We start from the raw sequence: 24,749 nt of genomic DNA, 5'->3' as shown, positions 1-24,749 counted from the left end.
GTGCAGTCAGGGGCAGCTTTCCCTTTGTGAAGGAGAGTTGCGTGCTTAGCTCTCTGCCATGTGGCCCATGAAACACAACTCCAGTAAGGAAAACAATAATAAGAACCCACATCATCACATGGCCTAGAGTTGTCTCCCCTGTACATGTACTTTTCATTGGATGTATGGGCTCTTTTCCAAGCTAGGCCCCCATAGCCATAGCCTATACCTCCACATCCACCCTTGTCTATGGCTGCACATGCATCAAAGAACATTGACACCTTTTTATCTGGACTAAATATCTGGGTGTGGCTGATAAGGTTTCTAGGATTGTGAACGCTCTTGATCTCTAACCATTGTTCCCGGGGGTGATAAGTGGGGTGGAGGCAGATATGCTGATTACCATGAGAACACATTGAATAGATGGCATGGTTGTGAGTGCATGACCCGATGACAGAGCCTGCATAAGAATAGTAAGTATGGAACAGCAAAGTCCTAGTGACAACATTTCCTGCCTGAGTAGAATGCATACATAGGTCACAGGAAGAGGGCTCTGAGGCCATAAAGGGAAACCAGATCAGCAACAATAAATAGTAATTATGCATCCTGCCCAAAAGAGAAGAGAGCAAATAAAAACTTTTCACCATGAGTCCAATCAGCAGGAGCAGTTTCTGCCAGACCTATGGCAAAGATTGTGGTGAGAATTACAGCAACAGATACAAACAAGGGGTGACAGTGCATCACAGTGAGATAACTGCTTGTCTCTGAGCAGTCTCTTTTGAAGATCTGTCTTCCATCCAAGTACTAACAAGGCCTAACCCTGCTTAGCTTCCAAGACCAGATGAGATAGGGTGCGTTCAGGGTGGTAGGGCCACAGACTGAAGATCTTTCTTGATTGGTCATTCTTTCCTGGATTTTGTTTGTTTGTTTGGTTTTGATCCCATGTCGGGGGGCGGGGTGGAATAATGAACAGATTAGGCAGGAGTCAGTGCCAACTAGACCCTTTCGGCCAAATTTAAGCAACAAAGAGGCTTAGAAGGAGTTTCTTGTATTTGACAATACAAAACAAAATCTAACAAAAAGCAGATTTCTAAAAAAGCTAATCTGGTTGACACTCATTTTTTTATGGACTTGATTGTAAATCTCCCAGAAGGATCAGAATTGTAATGACAATAACTTAAGAGAGTCATGGTTAAAATTTTGATGGACAATTTAGCAATTAACAGAACAGTATATCAGTACCAGTAACTTTTTACCATGTTTATCTAAATTTTGTATTTTAGAAGGCTTGATATACTTGAAAAACATAAATATAGGAACCAGCAACAGCATCGCAACTTTATAGAGGTTATATATACATATTAGTTTAGTTGTTCTTGAAGTAAAACCTTAGATTTTTAATCAGTTCAGGGAGGAGAATAGGGCCAGTGACCCCCAAATAGCCCAGTCCCAGACACATATAGGATACCAACTGTATTAGAATTACCTAAGACAACAGCTGTTTAACCATGAGGTCATCTAGAAAGTTTTATATAAACTGTTAGAAAATAAGAGGTATAGAAGAGGCAGAGAGATGACTTAAACATCAGTTTAGGGTTTATTGTTTAGGCAGGAGCCCTGTGGAAGGGGACCTCAGCAAGAGAGCTAGAGCCCATTGCCATACACAGGCATGGACTAGATATAGGGGGCTAATGGACAAGTACCAGGAAGGTCACTAAGGGATATTGTTGCTGGGCAACCAAGAAAGATAAGTTGTAGTTAGGTCACTGTCTGCCCAACTATCCTTGACATCCATCCAGGGAGATAATGGTAAGCCATCTGCAAGGGGGAGGAGGTCTAATCCTAACATGGCTGTCTTCATTGTTAACCCTAACATAAACCAACTCTTAAATGAACATGACTCAGTACCTTAGTAGTTAAAACCTCGACAGAAATCACCAGAGAACACAGCTAAATATTTATGGGGATGAAGTGTGGAGTTAGGAGACATAGTGGCCAAGAATCATGGCTTAGCTGTTGATAAGGGATCACATCCCAGATTGTTGACATTTATATATGGCTCATAGCATACATCAGGATCACACCAACCTGTAGTCAATGGAGCCCCCTAAAATAATAGGCCCAATCTGGCCATTCCAGGACAACAGTTCCCTCCATCCAACATGTGGAAGGATTAGGACTCTCACCTCCACTTTGTTGAGTCCAATAAAAATTGGAGGTCTTGACTTCCAGTGTAGTGTTCCTTTGAGTTATATATTTATTTATCATCCTATCTTGAGGGTGTTTTGGTTTTGTTTTACATAAGTAAATGTGTCTCAATATTTATATCAGTGCAGCAGCACTCCCTGTGCTCAGCTGCCTGTTGTCTTTTTGTGTTTTAGTAAATTCTTGTTGTCTTGACAAATTTGTGGATTAACCTGTAGCACCAAAAACTTTTGACCATTATCTTGACAAAACAAAAACCACTTTTTGAGGCAATTTTTTTGTAAATGTTATTAAGAACAATACAATATTTTAAAGATAGTCTTGCTGTTATGAGCTTAGAGAATTAAGTTTCAGTTTAACATCAGTACATTGAATTTTGACCTTATAAAACCTTTAATGTAAGTCTTAGATTTTAGCTAATCACTTACATAAGCATCTGTATCTTTGTGACAACTTAATATGTACCCTCTGGGGGAGCTTGTCATTATCCTTTTTTAATCTAAATGTATTATTATTATTTTTTAACTTTTTAAAAAAGCAATATCCTTAATACCATTCATATATTTTTATTTGTTGAAAATAACTCATAAAACCTAGAGCCTTACATTTGTATGAAAAAACAAGAAAGAAAGCAACCTTGAACTTATTTTTGTATAAAAACAATTTATAGAAAGCTCATTTGTTAATACACCCATGTGTTATAAGAGGGAATTAAATTCCAGATTGTAATTATGGAAGAACGAAACATATGAAAGTCATTTCTTTAACTATGGTTCACAGGTGGTCAGAAAGACAAGTCAGTTACAGAGAAACAAGTTGGTTACAGAGCTTCCCCTAAACCCCCTACAGAATGTGGTCACAGTTATAGGAAACACTGCAGAGCTAGCTGGAGGTTTGCAACTTTGCAGAGCTACCAGAAAGCTGCTTGTAGACTCAGAGTGGGGAAGCCAAGGTGACTACCAGACAGAGTAAAGCCCCCAAAAATAGCCACGTTGGCTCCAACGTTTACCAGCTGTCATGGCAGAGCTTCTCACAGATTATGCAACCTTGTTAAAATGCAGATTTAAATTCTGTACGTAGGGGATAGAGGGCCTCAGAGTCTGCAAGCCTAACAAGCTCCCAGGTGACGTGAATGATGGCCTCTATAGCACGCCGAGTGACAAAGATTTCTAGTGGGGATGGAGAAATGCATATAATACAAAGTATGAATTTGTAAGTATCTTAGTAGTTCCACTCATTATCTCAAAAACCTGGATCCTTCTGAACCTTTTGCCCATTTTATATCTTTAGGGTTCCTCCCGATGTTTTTTTTAACTCTTGTTTCCTGAATTTGATTTTGAGTTGCTCATTATGTGCTATTTCTTAGCCTAGTAGAGCATTCTCCTTTTTCTGCAGAGACTAACATTTCGCCAATTTGTCAAGGTTTGTCTAATCGCTCCATCCCTTTGTTCTTCCCTGAGACCCCATTCTGGCTGCTCCTTCCCGCATCTCCAAGGCATGGTTTTAACCTGTCACAATGACAGTACTCCTTTCAGCCTGCAGTTGGCCCTCCATTCATTCCCTGCAGGAACCCACCTCCCTGAGTTGCTCAGGAGACAGGGGAGGCGCTTGAGGCTCCACCCACGGGGCGAGGCTCCACCCACGGGGCGGGGCTCCGTCCAGAGGAGACACAGCGTGCGTACCACCGAGGGGAAGTGGGGATGGCTAGAGCGGTGGGCGTGGCCCCGGGGGGGTGGCTAGAGCGGTGGGCGTGGCCCCGGAGGGTGGCTAGGGCGGTGGGCGTGGCGGTGGGCGTGGCGGAGGGGCGGGCTGCGCAGCCTAGTGGTAGTGCAGCAGGACCCTGGTGGTACCTGGAAACAACGGCTTCTGCGGCTTGGCGGGCCTTGTGGCCTTACAGTCATTGCGCTGGTGTCCCCTGATGCTGAGAGCACGTCAGCGCAGGTGAGCGGGTTGCAGATACCCAGGCCGGTGATCGCGGGATGCGGGGGTTCCCAGAGTGGCTTCCCGAGCGAGTGTGGCGGGACACCGGGGGCTGGCGGGTGCCCTACAGGCCATGAGGGAGGAAGGTGGGCAGGAGGGGAACCAGTGCAGGGCTTCAGCTGAGAGATTCCCTGTGGGACTCAGCTTCATTGTCCTTTCCGGGTGTCACTCCCGTGCAGGTGGCCCCGGAGCGGAACTGCAGCCATGGGAAACACCACCAGCGAGCGCATGTCCTGGAGCGCCACGACGCCGAGGCCACCCGCGCCCAGGGCACCGGCGTCCATGCCCCGATCAAGGAGCAGAAGATCGTGGTGGGGAGCAGCGATGACCCCAGCATTCTCAGCCTGCTTAACGCCCGGGTAAGGTCCCTGCGCCCACGACTGGTTGTCCACTCTGAACCGCCTTAAATGAGTTTCGAGGACAAAGTGTCTGGTGGCAAGTCCTCTCCAGGTACCAACTCAAAATAGGACCGAGAGGGGGAGTTCTTGCTTTCCCAGGCTCGCAGCCACAGTTGAGGACAGGTGTGGTTGACAGGTCCCTGTCACTGGCTCATCCTAGGTTCTGCTTGTGTGTAGGGCACCCTGTGCCCACCGACCCTGGCTCAGTTCCTCACTTCTGCCTCAGGTGACTTGGTGCATGCCTTTGCTGACCACGTTTTACCTGTGCATCATCTTTGGGCTTCAGGAGTGCCATACCTGGATCCTCCTCCCCTTTGGCTTGCTGTGAGCAGCTGCCAGTTGGTTATTTGAATGCTTGTGTCAGGTCTTGTGGATTGATAACCAGCATCCTTGGGCTCAGTCTTCCTCCCACACTTTGTATTTGTGTCTGAGGCTGCACTGTCTTCTTGCCCAGCTGAGCCTCAAGTGGGAGAGCCAGATTTCGGGATTTCCCTTCTCTCCACGGTACTGCAACATGTGGCCTGGCTCTCAAAAAAAAAAACAGGCAACTCGTATTGGCACTAAAGAAAAGAGAGATGGCCTCACAGCAGTGTCATTGCCCTCAGATGTTTCTAACCACTTTTAGAACTGCTTGCGTTAAACACAGGTACTTCCTCCAGGTAGACTGTCTGGAGTGAAATAGAAACATGGAGGGATGGAGGAGATTGAGGTGTGTTTGATGTTTCTTATTCCATCACTTCCCACTGACTGAGCCCAGATTTTATTGGTCACATCCATAGCATATGACAATTGGATTCTGTATCTTGAAATTTTCTTGGGTCCTCGTTAAGAACATCGTCACAGGGAGAAGTGAGTGATTGAAAGGAACATTTCTTGGGTTTCTTCTCCATATCTTTCTTTTCTGTGCACTTCAGAACTCATCATCTGGACGGTCTACATCCAGCATTCCAAATTTGTTTCTTCAGAGCCTTCTCAGGGTGATTGGCCTCCTTGTATTCTTGCCCTATTTCTACTTTGATGACCCAGGATTCAAGTAGTCAAACTGTGACTGCAATAACTTGTGTTTTGAATAAAAGCCTAGATGCTCAGTGTGAGTTGGTGCCTATTTTGGATCATTCTTTCCCTCATGTTCACCTTGCCATTTGTAAATTAAGAAAATTCATTCAGATAATTCCTAAAGATTCACCCAAGTCTAAAACTTTATAGTTAACCAGCCCTCTTCCTCTCTCCACATTTTACCTAACCTTCTTCAAACTCCAGTTGGAATTGTGTTGTGCCTCTTTTCCCTGTGGTTTTGCTAAGGGTTTAACTTGTAGTAAGCAATCTTTATGGTAGTCAGCTGTGCTCATCCATAACTCAGAAATGCCATGTTGTGAGGGGGTTGTTGATGGAAGTTTCTTGCAAAGCTGGATGTGTTAAGAGTTTGTTGCTTTCCAATCTTAAACTGAAAATCTTCTCATAAATGTATTGATAGAAACAGTGGCAGTGGGGCCTGTATTGCTTCCCTGCCAGCCTTTTTCAGTAGACTAAGTGAGTGGTTCTCAGTCACGTTTGCCTCTCAGAATCACCTGGAATTTGTTTAAATAGTCTGAAAAGTTGGAAACATGTGTAAGGTAGGGAGTACAGTATGATGAAGTCCATATACCTGTCACCCAAACATCAAATTATGAATCAGTGTGTATCATCTGTGCCCAAACCACTGTTCTCCCATCAATTATTTTGAAGCAAGTTCCAAACATTATAAGGAATAGTATCAACATTGTAGGATGTATATCAAAGATGAAGATTTTTCTTTTTATATCAAAATAATCACAACATTACCTGGGAAGCTTTAGAAAATAAATAGATTCTTAGATTCTACATATGAAGTAGAATCTGAGGCTTATTTTTAGGCATATGTAAAAATTCCTGTATTCTAGTGCAGTTAGTCAGAGTGCATTGTTCTGAGAATAGGCAGGCCAAGGTTTCATTAAGCCTGGGTAATGTGAAAGCCCTTACTTTCCTTTTTCTGTTTACTTTTGATTATTTTCCTGGTTTCTCATACTGTAGTTTTGAGGATTATCAAGAGACAGTATCGAAGGCTGACTTCTATTTTGGGGGGGCAAAAAAAAACTTGGATAAGCTAGTCCTTTTTTTTTAAACCTATGTTATTTTGATTTATTTGTTTATTTTTGAGGCTGGATCTTGCTTTGTAGCCCAGACTGGCCTTGAGTTCAGATCCTCTTGTCTCAGCTTCCCTAATACTGGGATCCACAAACATGTGCTGTCAGGCTTGGTGTAAATTGCAATTTTTTTTTTTTGTCGCTACTGCATTTTGAATTTGGGGCCTTGAGCCTGCCAGAGAGCTGCTCTACCACTTGAGCCACACCCCATCCCATTTTTGCTTTAGTTATTATTTGGATGAGGATCCTCATATTTACACCTTGTGGGTACCTGGGAGGACAGACGTATACCACTATGCCAAGGTTATTAGTAGGTTCTTCACACTCTCCACCTCCCCACTCATTCATTGCCTTGAACCTTGATCCTTGTGATATGTACTCTTCAGGCTGTTCCATAATATTTTCACTTAGTAATGCACAGTTTTACTTACCTGTTTGCCAGTCAGTCATGTTATTCTAAAGTAGGGGTTAATGTACTTTTTCTGTAAAGTGCTAGATAGTACATGTTTTGACTGTAGATCATCCAGTCTCTGTCTATCTCAACTATGCTGTTCTGCCACTGTACTGGGAAAGCAGTAGAAAACAGCAGCAAACAAATGAGTGTAGCTGTTTTTCAGCAAAAACTATGAAAGCTTCTGACTCACTGGGTGTAGTTGCTGACTCCTGGCCTAAAAGATGGTAATGAGAAAATACTAAGGAGTTCATTCTTTTCAGAATCCTGTGAACCTCATTTGATTATGGAGCTGCTTTTGTTAAGTAAGCTGTGTTGCTCCTTGAGACTCCAAAATTCGCATCCCTATTCCTGAAATAGCTAGTAGAAACATGGGATAGATGAGCAAATAACATTCCATAAGCACATCTCCAATTTTGCTAAATCAAAGATGTGTTTTTATGTATTTATTTATTTATGATGCTGGGAATTAACCTCACATGTGCTAGGCAGGTGTTCTACCAATGAATTACATCTCCAGCTCTTTAATTTTTTTTTGAATGGATTGGGATTTGAACTCAGGGCTTCATGCTTATAAAGTAGGCACTCTACTGTTTAGCCACACCTCCAGATCGAGCCCTTAGATATTTAATTTTTAATGACCCTTTGTGTAATCTATTAGCTAAAAAAGGGTTTGTGAACTACTTAGGAGGTCTGGTATCTGTAACTGTCATTCCAACTCATAATTGAAACCTGTTTATATTTGCCTATGAAAAATGTATACCTGACTTTAATTTTTTAAGAGAACCATACTTTCTTTCTCCTTTTTTGGAGCTTTGAGTAGGGGATCTGAAGGCTCTGGATTGGCAGGGATGTGTGCAGACTTAGAAGTCAGGCTGTGATTTAGATAGCACTTAAGCATAGGTCATTTGACCATTGTTGATGCCATATTAGTTCTTTTCCTATAATTTGTTCAAAATCTGATTTAGCTACTAATGCTAAGGCTTATATCATAAGACAAAGCCTAGCATCCCTCCCTACCCTTGGGAAGAATTCTTGGGTCACAATTTATTCTAGGATGGCATGCAGCTTTCTACAGCTCCCTGGGGAAAAAGAGTTTGTATCCTGGCAGAAGGATCTGTAAAACCCACACAGCAGGCCTGACTCATGGTTATTTGCTGATGTGAAGGAGGCAAAGAGGTCTTCATCTCTGGGTCCTTCAACAATTAGAGTACTAAGAGTCCACTGATCATGAGGTGCAGACAAGTATCTTGGTTGAGTCTACAGGGTTCAGGAATAAAGACCTGATTTCCTTTCTTAGAAGGGAGACAGCCCTGTGGGTACCTTCTTTAAAATGGTTTACATGGTCTTTGCGGTGCTTGGAGGAGGTTGTCTCTAACTCACTGAGTCCTATTGACTTCAGCACTAAAGCAAAACATGTGAAGTTGTAGGTAGTAAGCCTTATTACTTGCAGTATGGAAAGAGTACTTTGCAGTACTTTTGTTTGTTTGTTTGTTCTGAGGCTTTGGCAGGATGCCTCTGTAGACAATTTTTTTCAGTTTAGTTGCCTGGGTTTACATGAATTGTGGGTGCAAGAGATGTGACTGTGGACCACTAGAGGAAGGACTGGATCAACTACTTTTGGAAAGTGACCTCCCTCAGCCCACACCGTCTTCCAATTATAATGTACAATGATTCTGGTTTTGAGATGCAATCAAGACTTGGAAGAAATCCTCATCCACCATTAGAAGTTACTGTTGGCTCAGGCAAATACAGGATAAAGTTTGTACAGAACGATTGTTAAGTATAGGCTGTGTAGTTAGAGTCCATTGAGTCCAAATTTTTCTAACCTGCCTTTTTTCTAAGACATAGTGTTTATCTGAGCAGTTCCTTGCCAGGTCCAAAACTTTCAAGACCTTTTTTCCATTATCAACTGGTTATTACACAAATTGCTCTGTCTCTTTCTATGTCACCTAGGGTGGGATCTGTTTTCTTTCATGGCCTTAGAATCAAAGTCATTCTTCCAGTTGGTTGAAGTGCGCTGAAAGCCTTGTGGTTCTGTGAGGTCTATGGAAGGGAGTGGTTCTCTTTGTTATTTGACATATGAGGTGTCATTTGGGTCATCTGGGAAATGTGCATCCTCCAGAAGTTATTAGGTGGTGACAGTGTTTCTCACTATTTGACAACCCCACTTGTGCATTGAATCAGGGGTACAAAAGTCATTATTTGTCAACCACTTGAGTGTCAGAAAGCCAGGATTTTAGACCCACATTCTCCCCTCCATTTAAACATGGAAGTTGCTTTAATGCATTCTCCATTATTTGATGTAAAATTTAAGAATAAAAACCAAGATACTGCAATTCTAAGAATATGTCGAGTATAATTTGCTTTGATATGGGAAGAGAATAATGAAGTCTGTCTCATTTGGAGACAGCAGAGAACATCATGATAATTTTGGCAATGATGAACTTACATCTTACTGAACTTGCGTCTATTTCTCCAATGGGCCAGAATGTAGTCAGTAGCTACTGCTGTCATCAGTTTTGTTTGCAGACCAAGACAGTGTGGATTGCTTTGGGCAAATATGGAACCAGAGTGTTGGTAATATTTTGAGAGGTAAGGAATCATTGTCCCAAGATAACCAGAGGGAGGACCAAATCCGCCACTGATGTGTTTACACACAGCATTGGCTGCTTCCTCCATTGAGCCCACTGTCACAATATGTATATAATGTTTTATATTCATCCCTCTATGCGTGGCTTCCAACTCAGGACCAACCATCCAGGAAGCTCTCAGCAGCGTTCATTCAATGAATGCACTTTTAAACCACTTTTAAAGTGGTGCAAACCTCTAATTATCTCAAGTCTACCCCTGCCCAATGTCCTGTCAGGGATGTTCTGCGTTCTCCCAGGACGTAACAAATCCTTCTCCTAGAGAGAAGCCTGCCCTATACCATCCATGCCTTATGTCCTTCCAAAATTGGGCCCCGATGAAAATGTGGCTGCTCTCAGGGATTCCTCCCCTGGGTCACCTTGTCATTAGGAATAAATTTCCTTGACCTGTCTACCAACGCTCTGTGCTACCAGAGTTTTGGGAGGACAACTATTACCAGAATTTGTGAGGCTTCATGGAGGAGGTCTCCTAAAGGAGGCCTCTGCCTGGCTCTTGAGTACCAAGTTTGTGAGATTGTTGCAAAAAGGAATTTTAGGACACATTGAAGTAGAGACCAAGAGAGTTTGTTAATAAACATTAAGTTGGAATCCAATTATTCCTTGTTGTAATCCCATTAGTCTCTTTATTCTCCACTGTTACTTTGTCAATTTGTGGTTATTCTCATTGTCCAAACCTGCTGACTTTCTTTCTTCCATATGTTTCTTCAGTTCTGCCTTTGTGGGATGTGGACGTGGCTGAGGCACCTGCAGGAGGCACATGCATTGAGACCAAAGTCAGATCTGGGTTGCAATCTGTAAGGCCCATCACATACCTATCTCAGTCCTAGAGGTACTCAGAGGAAAGTGAACAGAAAGGGCCCTGGAAGTGGCACAGTAAGAACCTTAATGAAGGGATGAGCACCTGGAACCAACAGAGGAGGAGACTTTCCCAAGTGTCCCCACCACCCATGGCAGCAGAGCCCCCATACAAACCTTGGCCTTTTAGCTTTCTTATCCAAGTGCATACATCCTAATTTCAGGGGGACACTGATCACACATAACTCTTTGTAGTTTTAAAAAAAGAAGAAACATTGAAAGGGTCTTTCCTGTGGCAATGTTTTATCACAGTTTTATGGGCCTCATATTCATAGTCAGTTCTCATTCATTGATGATACAGTAAGAGCAAGGAACATAAAAGTGCCAAGTAATACTTATGCCAATCACAAATGAAATGTGTCACCCCTATAAGACAAATGTGTAAATGACAGAGCAGAGGAAGGAAGTTTATTATATATAGCCTGAGAACATGGCATGGGAAGAAGCAAAGCAAGCATTTTAACATCTGTGGGGTACGGACATGAGCTTTATGTTTAAATAGAGGAAGAATTGGGGCAGAGGGAGAAAGATGCATAATTAAACAGTCCTGATCGAATTGTGGCCTGATTATTATCTCAGTTAGGTTTTTTTTTTTTTCTTTTTTGTCACTATCATCACTTGAAGGGAACAGTCTGGTTTCCATGAGATGATTACTCCTGTCTCAGGGTATAGCCTCATCATTACAGGTAATTGTCCTTATCTGGTGTTCTGTCCTGTATGGCTGTGTTGTTTCTTAAGGGGTAGTTTTGATCCTTTGTCATGAAGATGTTATCAGTCAGTCCTGTCCTTCTTGGAGCAAGGTGATTGCAGAGAGAATGGTCAAAGACAAAGAGGAATACAAAATGAAGGCAGAGATGCCAAACTTTTCTCTTGCTTTTAGTTAATTTGTGGGCCTAAGTAAGGATTGGTGCTTTTCAACAAAAGCAGTTTAAGCACTTGTTACACGGTGACTCTGAGGAACCTTGTGTCCTGCAAGGCTTGCCACTACCTGCCAAGTCCAGAGATACTGAATCACTGCCTGATTGAGAAAAGTGTGATAGCTCCCTGCCTAACCTCCTTGTGACCTGGTGTCCAATGTCCCCTGGGCTGCTTGTGCCAGTGGTACCAAGCAGAGAAGATGGAAAGAACACAGGACAATACTCACCATGGTGAGATTAAGCCCAACAAACTAGAAGTGAGGTGGATGCAAGGAGAAACAGGTATGTTCCTCTCTCCTGGCTACAACTGTAGTCTCAAATATGGGTGGAGAGATGATTGGAAGGTGGAGGAAAGACTGAGTCATAGACCCTCAACCTTCAGCAGCTAGTCCTTTGGTCTGGAACTTTTTGGACACCAGAGAGTCTCCCAGGCCCACCTGCATACAACCCAGCATCAGAGTATCTGGAGACTTCTAACTCCTGAGTGGAAAGTAGATGCAGTTTTCCCTTTAGATGTTAGACTGTTACATCTAACAGGTTCAGTGGGTTTTGTGGTCGGATATGAGGTACTCCTGTCCCAAAGGTTTGTGTGTTGAAGGCTTGGTCCCTAGCTTGTGGCACTGTTTAGAGGTGATAGGCTCATGAGGGTGCTGAGAAAGTGAGGAGGTAGTTCAGGGCATCACTCATTCTCTGCCTGCCCCCTCAATCCTGTCCCAGCTTCTGTGCCACTGGACCCTGTTGCACCTCAGACTCATGCCCTTGATCTTACCATGCTCTGTTAGTGGAATTCAACCACAAGTCAGCAGCATTAAGCTAACTCACTCACACAATCTGTGTTGCAATGATGGGCCCTGTTTGGTTCAATATGTGGAACCAATGAAATAACATATATAAGTCTTTCCAAAATAGATGGTCACAACATGTACTCAATGTTATATAGATAACCATTTTAATCCCACTGGCAGTTTGGAAAGAGCTCATATGGAAAGAGCTCTTGCTCAGAACACATGTGAACTGCTGTTTAGTGACATTAAAAACAAAAATAGCTGGGCAGAGACAGTAGGATCATGAGTTTGAGGCCAGCCTGGACTACATAGGGAGACCTTGTTTCAAAAATCAAGAAAACAGCTGGGCTGTGGTGGCTCACACCTGTTTTCCTAGCTACTTGAGAGGTTGGTATTGGGAGGATCATAGTTTGAGGCTACCCCAGGCACATTCTTGCAGAAACTCCATCTCCAAACTAGCCAGAGCAAAATGAACTAGAGGTGTGGCTCAAGCAGTAGAGCTCCTACTTTGCAACCACAAGGCCCTGTATTCAAATCCCAGTCCCATAAATAATTAAATAACAAAAAGCCAAGCAAACAAAGTATAAATGGATTGAAAACAACCCATCATAGAGGTGGAGAAAAGAGGTAGCAATAGCAAACTTGACTTGGGTTTAATGGAAAACTAACATCTTCGCCAATGACAGAAAAGAAGCCAACATAGAAATGGAGTGTTTGAAGGTGTGGCTCAAGCAAGAGAGCTAAACACAAGCCCAGAGATCAAATCCCAATCCCTCTGTCACTCTCATCCTCACACAAAACCAAAACAGAATCTGGAAAAAGAAAAAGAGGTGAAAAATGAGTATAGCAAAAATAATATTGAAAAAAAAAAAGAAGAAAACTTTAAACACTAGGAATTTATTCTCTTAGTATGATATATGTCTCTGTGTTTCATAGGTATTAACCCAGTGAGAAATAATGCATGAATATTCGAAGAACATGACAGTTTTACATTGGCAAAGTTTTACAGTTTTCACTTGATGAAAAGCCTTATAAAAATATGCTCTAATGTTAAAGAAGTGGACTTCTGGGTAGCTGTGAAGAAAGTATCACTTGTTGGGAAGCCATTTATTCTTGGATGATTTTGTCTGTACATAAGAATGAGCAATAAGAAATAGTCTTAGTAGTGTAGGAAAGAGAGGTGGTGGTCTTGGCACAAAAGCACACAGCTTTTGTAAAACTGGCAGATGACCGGGAGGGCGTCATCAATAGTAACTTCCACTGGGACCATATGGCTTTAAGAATCAAAGTGGGTTTGGCAGTTGAACTGCAGGGGCTCCTGACATTCCATGACACCCTCAACCTTCTAATTTTGTTGTGGCTACTCCAGGCTGTTACCTGGCGCACTGCATTCTACCTCACTCACTTCTGTTGGAGTTTGAGCTACAGATAGTGCCTTTGGCTCTGAACTCTGGCATCTTAACCATTGATTGCAGGAATAAGGACTCTGAAGTGGTGTGTTGATCAACCTTTTCTCAACAGTAAGTTAGTTATTAGAGTTATTGTCATCACTCTCAGACCTGATGACACGAATTTGATTTCTTGTGTTTTGGTTTGTTCTCCACAGTACCTGGTTTGGCTTTTTCTGCCACAAACGCCATCATGGCAGGATCTTTCAGTCCTTTATCTACTCCAAAGGGAGAAAGGAACATTCTAGAAATCAACAAGAAATTGCGCTTTGAGCTGGAAGAAAGGAAACAGTGCTTCCGAGACCTCAAAGAGAAACTCCTTGTATCTGAAGCTACTGTGTATAACCTGGCCAACCAGCTGTGGAAGTACAGTAAGTTCTGTAGGCTCACAGTCACCCAGGTGATGAATGAGCACCTGTTTTCTATGAGAAATGAAAAGTCTCCCAAACTTGATTCTTCACTTCCCTTTATCAAATAAATTTCATCCTTCCCATATTCCTAGAAATATAGAAGTTGATGTTTCTCCCTGAATTTGCTGAGGATAGAAAAACGACAACATAAAGGGTCACAAAGTATATGAGGTAGTGATTGATTTCTGATTCAGGGAAAGAACTGCCTGCTTTTCTCAAGAACAGGTCAAACCATTTTTATTAGGATCCCTTCTATACCGTGGTGGATCCTGCAGACATACCGCCAGTGTTGAGAACAATACAAAGGCCTGGTATTAATAAGCTTCATCTGAGTTTAAGCTTCCATTGAGTTCTGATTGGCCAAGCCCTATGCTGGTCATGCTGGAGACATGGTGACAGAGCACAGTACCTGCTTCAAAGGAGGTACAGGTGAGTCTGCTCCTAATCGAAACTGTGGCATCATAGGTGATCCCACTGAGACCAGGGAAACCTTGTTGAGGGGAAGCACTAGGACAGCTTAGAGGACAGGTTCTTTTTATGAGTCCAGGAGGGTCATTTGATGCTCTGTGGAGTAGTGGAAGGAGCTTCTGAGATAGGAGACAATCTATAGTATGCCCCATCTCTCTCTGAGCTGGTGAAACTTCAGGGATACCTAAGGACCAGCCAGTCTGGGTGCATCTCAGGTGTCTCAGGTATGAGACGTGAGACCAAAGTGAGAATGAGGGTGTATGGAGGAGATCATCAAGCCCAGAAATAAGCATGCCAAGATATGGGCAGGATCTTCCCTCTCACACAGCTGGGAATGGGAGGGAGCCCACTTGCCTGTTGTAAGACGGGCTGTAGCAACTCCAGGAACCATGGGAACAGGGCCATGCACCATAGCAAGTTTGGAAGGAAGCATTCCAACTCTGAGCTGGACTTATCCTCATTTATGTACAACTTCTTATCAAAACTTCTCAGCAGAGGTTTTTTTATATTGAAAAAGACTTTAAAAAGTAAAAAATTGAGTCTTTTAAGTAAGTCAACAGATGAGTTTTGGGAAAGGGCACACTATATTTTCTTTCCTTAGAATCAGAATATAATTGTAGGAAACAATTTTGAGGTTGAAGAAGAAGAAAGATACTGCCAAGACACTGTTGAGGTAACAATGTGTAGAGAGTATTGGCTGTGGGACAGTCTTTCTCTCTCTCTCTCTCTCTTTTTTTTTTGGTGGTATTAGAGTTTGAATTCGGAACTTCATGCTTCCTAGGCAGGCACTTTAGCACTCAAGCCACTCTGTTAGCCCTGGCTACCTACTTCTTCAGCTAGTAATGAACACGTGAATTAATTCTAGTAACTCTTATATCAAGTGGTTTGTAAAGAATAGGTACTGATAGCTTGTTTTTCTAGTACTTTTTATATAACAAAGTTTATTAGTGTTGGTGGTATTTCTTTCAGGTCCTGATGGTCTTATGCCTTCTATTTTATGCAGTTATTTTTCAATCTGAGAAACATGTGCATGAGTTGAATTGCAGCACGAGGGACCTGTTGTCCCTAGTGTTTGAGCATAACGGAAATCACTGCTTTAGGCCCAGCTCAATGTTTTGACTTAGAGGCTGCAAGGCTTGATAATTACAGTGCCCCTGCATCAGTGTCAGAACTCAGGGATGTGAATTCTGACTCTGTTCTTTACCAGTTGAGTCATTTGTGAAATTATTTACATTTAAGGCTCATCTCTCTAATGGGGACAATCAAATGTCATCTAGTCAAGACACTGGGAAATTAAAGTATGGAAAACTCTAGACGGAGCCTGGCCCTGGGGCAACATTTGTCTGGGGGAGGACCCTGCTTCCTCCTCTGAAGGCTGTGCCCAGTGCAGCGTGTCCAGCTGTCCACGGGGCGGGTGCATCTATGTTTTCTCAGAGTGTGGAGACTACAAAATCATCGAGTCAGTGCTGGGAGAGAAAGTGCAGCCCGAGGAGTGGGAGCTGGCAGAGAAGCTGACACTAGCTGAGAAGCTCAGGTAAGGGGGCTCTGTGCGGGGCAGAAGGTGGGCAGACGTGCAGCTTTCTGAGGTACAGCTCAGCTGGGGGAACTAAGAGCTAGCCTGGGCCAGGAGAAGGTGCACACTCATAGTACTGACCTCCCCTCAAAGAAATAATGTGCATGTCCAAAAAAAAAAAAGTTTGTGGCCAAATGAGGAGCTGCAGGGCATGTTTGTGATGGAGATTTAGGAAGACACCTGAGTTTGGTCACAGAATGGACCTGGACCGTGTGGAGGAATCTTACAGAAGGATCATTTTCTGACACTTGGGAGGACTTTGTTCTTTTTTCTTTTGCCTCAGGCAGGTCACCAAGTAAGTTGTGAAATTCTGCTAAGGGCTCATTGGGGATATTCCCACAGACATTTCTGTCAAAGCTCATATAATCTGTGGTGTAACTCTCTTCAAGGTTTAATTTTCTCTGTACTCTACCTCAGGGCATCCAATATCATCATTGAAGACCAGGCCAGGAAGCTGTCCCAGTTAACGCAGAAGTTATAGCAGGAGAGAGATGTGACCCTTGTACTCAGTCAACATCTCCAGGACCTCCTCACCCAGGATCCTGGCAGTGACGGGGCAGGGCTTCCAAGAGCAACTGGCTGAGGGTTGCTGGATAGCTGAGTGCCTCGTTCTCAAACTCAGCCCAGGTGAGGTGGCCACGGGCTCTGAATATACCCAGCTGCTGGAGGTCCCCAGCTCAAGGACTGTCCAGTTACAAAGTGACTTTTGCAGCTGTTTTGGTTTCCATGTCAAGTATAGGCCATGCAAGAGCAGGACTGTGTGCATGGAAACACAAAATAAACGCACAACGTGGAGTCAGAGTATCTACCTCCTCTGTCCTCTGCTCCCTGATGGATCTTGGCCTTCGATGAGGAGGCACATCCCTCCAGTGTCAAAGCAGAAGGGGACATGACAGGAGGCAGCTGGTTAGCATTAAAGTTGTTCCAGAATAAGAAGGAAAGCTCCCCAGCCTCCAGCCTATTTGCTTTCTTTATAACTGGACAATTAATCACTTTATCTTTCCTGAAATTCAGTCTTCCGGGCTATAAAAAATGGTTGATAGTAGGTATAGCCATCATAGGTAGGAATGGAATATTCCTGAATGCACTTATAACAACAAGGACCCTCATTTGGGGGGCTTGTTAGGTAGTTGGAATAGTAGCACCTGATAGTGCATTAATGGGAATGTTCTGTTATATTTCATCAACTTCCAAAGACTTGTAAAGACTACAGTTTATATTAAGGCTCACTGTCAGTGTTGTGTATCTGTGGGTTCTGAAAACATTGATATATATCCTCCCCTGCAGTGAGACAGAATAGTTCCACAGCCCTAAAAGTCCACTTTACTCTACGTATTCATTCCTCTGTCCCATATCCAGAACTCCAAAGAATCATATCTTTATATATCACCAGCTGCGTTTGCAAAGATTTTCTCCCAGTGTGCAATTTCTCTTTTAGTTACCTTAACCGTGTTTTTCACAGAAGAGACATCAATTTTAACAAAGTCTGACTTACCTATTGTTTCTTATGTGAATTGTGCTTTTGGCAGTCTGTCTAAATTCAAACCCATGGTCACCTAGATTTTGTTCTTTGGGAGTTCTATAAAAAGTTTGCAGGCTTGGAGCATAGCTTAGTGATAGAGGATTTGCCAAGCATGGGTAAAACCCTGGGTTTGATTTCCAGCACTGGGGCAAACAACAGTTTTGGTTAACACTTGAGGTCTATAATCCATGCTGATACAATTTTTGTGAAGGTTATAAATTATATTGAAATCCATTTTTTTGTGGTCTGTGAATATTCATTCATTTGTTCCAGTGTCACTTTTAAAATTTTTTATTATCAAAATTTTACTTTCTTTTTAAGTTTCTAAGGAAAATTTACTTACATGTATGTACATTGTTTGGGCTAACCCCTGCTCCCACCCCTGTCTTCTAGGCAAAACCTGTTCTGCCCTCTTGTTCTCTGATTTTGCTGAAGAGAAAACTTAGAAGATAATAAGAAAGAGAGCATTTTTGCTAGTTTGAGATAAAGAAAGCTATACAGAGATACCTAGTGTTGCTTCCATGCACTTGTGTATTGCAACCCAAATTGGTTCATCTCTGCCAGTCCTCTTCACTACTTCCTGGCCCCCACCAATAGTGGCCTCTACCAGTTTAAGGTTACATTAGTTGCTTCTATACAGTGACCACATTAACCACATTCAAGTTTTAGGTTTCTTTCCCATTCTCTATTCCTCCTGTGTGCGTTCTCCCCTCAGTGCGTGACCCATATCCAATAATATTAGTGCATTTGTCTATAATTTGCATCTGAGAGAGAACACGAAAGTTTTGGCCGCCTGAGCCTGGCTAACTTCGCTTAAGATGGTGTTCTCCAGTTCCATCCATTAACTTGCAAATGGAAAAATTTCATTCTTCTTTGTGGTTGAGTAAAATTCCATTGTGTATAAATACCACATTTTCTTAATCCATTTGTTGGTAGTGGGGCATTTTGGCTGTTTCCATAACTTGGCTATTGTGAATAGTGCTGCTGTTGTAACCTGAGTCACATTCCTTTGGGTCTATCCCAAGAGTGGGATTGCTGGATCATATGGCAGATCTGTCTTTGTTTTTGAAAGAAGCCTCCATATTATTTTCCAAAGTGGTTGTACTAGTTTACTTCCCACTGTCAGAGTCTGAGGGTTCCTTTTTCCTCACATCTTCTCCAACATTTGTTATTGTTGGAGCTATTCTAAGAGGGGTGAGGTGGAATCTTAGTGTGTTTTTTTCTTTATTCATTTATTCATATATGCATACATTGTTTGGATCATTTCTACCCCTGGACGCCACACCCCTTTCCTCTGCCCCCACCTCCCTCACTTCCAGGTAGAGCCTGTTTTCCCCTTTTCTCCAATTTTGTTGAAGAGAAGACATGAGCAATAATAAAAAGGACAGCGTTTTTGCTAGTTGAGATAAGGACAGCTATACAGAGAGATTCCTAGCATTGCTTCCAGGCACAAGTGTATTACAACCCAAATTGATTCATCACTTCCAGGCTTCCTCACTACTTCCCGGTCACCTTCCCATATTGACCTCTGTTCCTTTAAGGTTACTGTATTGACTCTTCTGCTGTGGGGACATGAAACACTTTCAAGTTTTGGGTTTCCTACCTATCCCCATTCCTCCCGTATGTGCTCTCCCTTAGCATGTGACCCAAGTCCAACAACACTACTGCATTTGCCCTAGATCTAAAGTACATATATGAGGGAGGACATATGATTTTTGGTCTTCTGAGCCTGGCTAAGCTTGCTCAAGATGATGTATTTCAGTTCCATCAATTTACTTGCAAATACCAAAATTTCATTCTTCTTCATGGCTGAGTAAAATTCCATTGTGTATAAATACCACATTTTCTTAATCAGTTCGTCAGTAGTGGGGCATCTTGGCTGTTTCCATAACTTGCCTATTGTGAATAGCGCTGCAATAAACAAGGGTGTGCAGGTGCCTCTGGAGTAACCTATGTCGCATTCCTTTGGGTATATCCCCAGGAGTGGGATTGCTGTGTCCTATGGTAGATCTGTATTTAGATTTTTAAGAAGCCTCTATTTTTTTCCAGAGTGGTTGCACTAGCTTGCATTCCCACCAGCAGTGTACGAGAAGCTTTCCTTTTCCCCCCACATCCTTGCAAATGCCTGTTGTTGGTGGTGTTTTTGCTGATAGCTATTCTAACAGGGGTGAGGTGGAATCTTCCTGTGGTTTTGATACGCGTTTCCTTTATGGCCAGAGATGGTGAGCATTTTTTCATGTGTTTTTTGGCCATTTGAATCTCTTCTTTTGAAAAAGTTCTGTTTAGTTCAATTATCCATTTCTGTATTGGTTCATTGATTTGGAGGGAGTTTAGTTTTTTGAGCTCCCTGTATATTCTGATTATCAGTCCTTTGTCTGATGTATAGCTTGGAAATACTTTCTCCCACTTTGTAGGTGGTCTTTTTAGTTTAGAGACCATTTCTTTTGTTGGGGAGAGCGTTTTAATTTCATGTAGGCCCATTTGTCCATCCTTTCTCTGAGTTGTTGAGCTGCTGGGGTTCTATTGAGGAAGTCCTTGCCTATACCTATTACTTCCAGAGTATTCCCTATTCCCTGCTCTTTCCTATACTAACTTCATGTTTCGGGTCTGATATTAAGGTCCTTGATCCATTTTGAGCTGATACTAGTACAGGGTGAGACATGGATCTAGTTTCAGTTTCCAGTAAGCAGATAACCACTTTTCCCAGCAAGATTTGTTGACAAGGCTCTCGTTTCTCTGTTGTATGTTTTTGGCACCTTTGTCAAAAATAAGGTGGACTAAGCTGTGTGGATACCCATGCAGGTCCTCTATTCTGTTCCACTTGCCTTCATGTCTGTTTTTGCAAAGTCTATAAATAGACAGAGACACCACTGATACCTGAGCTCATTTTTTAAGTGGGACAGTTCATCTCTCCTGTAATATTCTTGCTAATTTTTGATACTGAACAGTGTACTTTGACCATCCAAACAGATTGGTACTCTTGTACTCTTGACTACATCATTGGAGATAAATGTTGTTATGGCTTCTCAACTACTAGCCTCAGTCTCCCTCCTCTCTACAGGTTGTCTTGTCAACAATAAGGTGCCATATCCTACCAGCATACAAACACTTCTTGTCTCTGTTTACAATTATTCCTGAAGGCATGGCTTGTGTCGTGACTCTCCATCCCCTTGAATGTAAAGTATCTTGTTCTTTGTAGCATCAGAAGTCTTTTCTCCCTAAGGGTCTATAGATTCCATCCATCAGTTTAGTCTTGAAATATAATCTGAACTCTACCAAGAACAACCAGAGTACCTGATGGGATAAGGGCTAAATCTTGCAGAAACATTTCTAGAAAGCCACTATTGAGGCATTTCTGATCACTGGGATAAACAATAGTTTTAACTGATCACCACATTCAGGACAGAGGGCACTGTGATATTAATTGAGCAGCTCAGGGACAACTTTCCCCATGATGAAGGAAAAGAAACCTTTCCATTTCTCAGAGGAAAAAATCTAAAGACTTTCGGTATTCCTCTTACGGTATCCTGTTCTCACACCAAAAATACTTACATCCATCGGCTTAAATTGGCACAGTGTAATGGGTCACAACATAAATCTTCATTTTCACTGTTTCTGTCTGGATGTATTTTTCAGGAACTCAACAGGATCAGAAGAAAGAAGAAGAGGAAGAGCCTGTGTTCTTCAGGTGATGTGAAATCATGGGCTATTATGCAGTGGTGTCACCTGGAGAGCTCAGGTCCAAGGAAAAGCAGAACGGGATGAATATATCTATTTCGTTCTTTCTGCTAGCTTGGAATGGCTTTATTTTCTTGATGGTTCTTCTATTAGTTTCCACCTTGTATTACTTTTCCAAGTTTATTAACCTTGGGTCAGGCAAACCCAAGGTGAACTAAACCCAGGTTTTCCTGCAATCAGGGTGAACTCTTTACTGTCTGTGTTAGGGAATTGGGAGGAGATGCACCTACTCTTACTGAGCAGTTGGTTGTCTGGGATTCCATGGAAAGAAAAGGCAATGAGATAAAAGAAATCATGTAAACATAATAGTGAATGAAGAAGGCCTGGAATCCCCATATCAGGAAGCTTTCTTCACTGGCCCCCTGCAAGTGGAGCAAAATGCAACTTCTGTGGTTCCCATGCTGTGGATGCTGTGCTTGCACCATACAGGGTGGTTGAGTCTCCTTCCTCACCAGCATGTTATCTGACCAGTGTATTGAGCAGCTGCTCCGCTCAAAACCCCCCGACACACACACTGTTCTTAAACTCCCTGTACCTTAGTCAGAGGGCTTGGGTCATTTCTCCCCCCTGCCCCCCCCCCGTTACCACCCACTCTGCCCCCTCCTTCTGTCCCCTACCCCCTCAATACCCAGCAGAAACTATTTTGCCGTTATTTCTAATTTTGTTGTAGAGAGAGTATAAGCGATAATAGGAAGAAACAAGGGTTTTTGCTGGTTGAGATAAGGATAGCTATACAGGGAGTTGACTCACATTAATTTCCTGTGCATGTGTGTTACCTTCTATGTTAGTTCTTTTTGATCTCACCTTTTCTCTAGTTCCTGGTCCCCTTCTCCTGTTGGCCTCAGTTGCTTTTAAAGTATCTGCTTTAGTTTCTCTGTGTTGAGGGCAACAAATGCTAGCTAATTTTTTAGGTGTCTTACCTATCCTCATATCTCCCTTGTGTGCTCTCACTTTTATCTTGAGATCAAAGTTCAATCCCCTTGTTGTGTTTGCCCTTGATCTAATGTCCACATATGAGGGAGAACATACGATTTTTGGTCTTTTGGGCCAGGCTAACCTCACTCAGAATGATGTTCTCCAATTCCATCCATTTACCAGCGAATGATAACATTTTGTTCTTCTTCATGGCTGCATAAAATTCCATTGTGTATAGATACCACATTTTCTTAATCCATTTGTCGGTGGTAGGGCATCTTGGCTGTTTCCATAACTTGGCTATTGTGAATAGTGCTGCAATAAACATGGGTGTGCAGGTGCCTCTGGAGTAACCTGTGTCACAGTCTTTTGGGTATATCCCCAAGAGTGGTATTGCTGGATCAAATGGTAGATCAATGTCTATCTTTCTTTTTTCTGCCTTCTATGACCACTCATTTAGGTTACCCATCAGGTACAAGTGAAAAGTTGTCAAGTCCAATATTTCATTGTTTAACATTCTCTTCTCCTCACACACTTGGGCTCAGCAGAGAGGTGCAAGAGGACGGGAGCATTATGGCAGTGCTGCAGGACTCATTGGATGAATGGTGTTTGGTGCCATCCAGTTGCAGTGACCTGTCTGAGTTCCACCAGCCTCCCAACGGTCCAGTATCCCTATCTGAGGAGCACCTGGAATGCTCTGCCATGAATCCGTCTGGTGAGTACACCCATTGCAAAGAGAATAAGTCTCTCAGTGGTCTCCCATGTAGCCTTTTTATTCTTTATCTCACCCTTCTGTGTGGTAGAGTGCTCTCTTTGCTGCACACCCTGCAGCTACACCTGGGTTTCAGTCAAATTCTAGGTCTGAATTTTGGTACAGATATAAGGTATGTCAGGCAGCTTATATTCTCCTTGGTTTCAGGCCACACCTCTCTCACCTTGGTACACACTGGCAAATGCAGGATATGGGACCCGTGCAGGCCAGGGTGAGGAGAGTGAGGGAATCTCACTTTCTGCTTTATAATGGGTCATCTCATTCTTCTTCAGTTGTCTTGTTAAATATCATTTTTGAACAGTGTTCATTCTGTATTTGTAGCTGTCCAAGGAGGATGATAGTCTTACCTATAGTTCTGGAGATGTTACTAAGATTGCTGAGCTCTAAACTCCTGTTCGTCTCCCCCTGACTTGTCCTCCTTAAGCATTCCTCTGAGTAGCTGAACATCCTTGCACTATCATTTCTTGTGTATGGGATTTTCTTTGAGGGGAAGGCTGCATCCTGGTACCTCAAACCTAGGTGAACAGCAAGGATTTGTGCCTTGAACATCTCCAAGTATTCTTGCTCTGAGGTAGTTTATATATTTCACCTCAATCAATCTCAGTTTCCACTGCCATCGGAGCTAGCAAAAAGGAAGGTGTCTGATGGACAAGTTGGGCAAGAGCTTCAGAAAGCAGCTAGGCAAGTCCTCCATGATCTCTGGAGGGAAAATGCATGCTTAACTGTTTTCCAGTGTTCAGGCAGTAGATGCATGTTGGTGATTTATGAGAACAGAACTGCCTATGCAATGGTCAGGAAAACAGAGCCAGCTACTCCTTGAGTTCATCCCAAAGTTGACTATAGTGGTCCTTTCAGAATATCCCAGTTCAACAGTGAATATTTATGTCCCTGTGTTTGCAGCGGGTAAAGCAGTAGCAATGTAGCAATGTAAGATGACTCATTCCATCTGATTGTATTTTCAGAGAACAAAATTGGTTGCAAAGCTGGAGAAGGACAAGAGGCAAAGGCCTCCAGGTAAGTGATCTCCAAGGACTGTTAATGGTACATAAGGTGAATGGACATCTCACCTGCAGATCCCAGGAGACAACAGACCTGCAGTTAGCCAACCACAAAGTATATCCTTAAATTATTTTGCTTCCCTTCTTTGATTTCCTTGGATTGGAAATCATTTCTAATTATTTTTTAAATTAAAATAGTGTTCATATGAGCAAACTGGCTTTCAGTAGTCACACATATATGGTAGCAGTTTCCCACTGAATGATCAAAATAAGAAAGGGAGGTACACCTGTTCTTTGCATTTTACTCCTTAGCTCTTTGACATGTTTTTCAAGGAAAAAGATGTACAGTGCCTTAGGAATTCGCTTGTTTTTCTTCTTAGTATTCAAAAAATTTTGCACTGAACACTAAACATGTGATCCGTTGCTTTCTGTAAGGTTACATATGTATGTATTCTGAGAATTCTATCTTAAAGCCTTGTCACTTATAGTCACCCCATTTCAACTCTGATGTTTCCTTTCTAT

General features: G+C 42.6%; 2 protein-coding genes across 2 annotated transcripts in view; both read left to right on the top strand.

Moving 5' to 3' along the window:
• Epb41l3 (erythrocyte membrane protein band 4.1 like 3) overlaps nt 1–3,384 on the top strand; it is a 237,730-nt gene extending 234,346 nt beyond the window's left edge. Inside the window, exon 25 of the mRNA XM_074070267.1 lies at nt 3,265–3,384. The gene's annotated coding sequence lies outside the window, so the exon portion shown is untranslated. The remainder of the gene's footprint in view (nt 1–3,264) is intronic.
• Nucleotides 3,385–3,980: 596 nt separating this feature from the next.
• Nucleotides 3,981–21,493, top strand: LOC141422517 (putative NBPF family member NBPF5). Its single transcript, XM_074070306.1, has 6 exons — nt 3,981–4,125; nt 4,344–4,523; nt 13,990–14,202; nt 16,144–16,243; nt 16,700–16,909; nt 21,441–21,493. Exons 3-5 carry the CDS (start codon nt 14,025–14,027, stop codon nt 16,761–16,763), a joined length of 342 nt encoding a protein of 113 aa, XP_073926407.1. The 5' UTR covers nt 3,981–4,125; nt 4,344–4,523; nt 13,990–14,024; the 3' UTR covers nt 16,764–16,909; nt 21,441–21,493.
• The last annotated feature ends 3,256 nt before the right edge of the window (nt 21,494–24,749 follow it).

Source organism: Castor canadensis, chromosome 4 (assembly GCF_047511655.1).
Source record: "Castor canadensis chromosome 4, mCasCan1.hap1v2, whole genome shotgun sequence".
Taxonomy (NCBI): Eukaryota; Metazoa; Chordata; class Mammalia; order Rodentia; family Castoridae; genus Castor; species Castor canadensis.
Note: the sequence above shows the minus strand (reverse complement) of the source record. Positions and strands in the feature narration are given on the sequence as shown.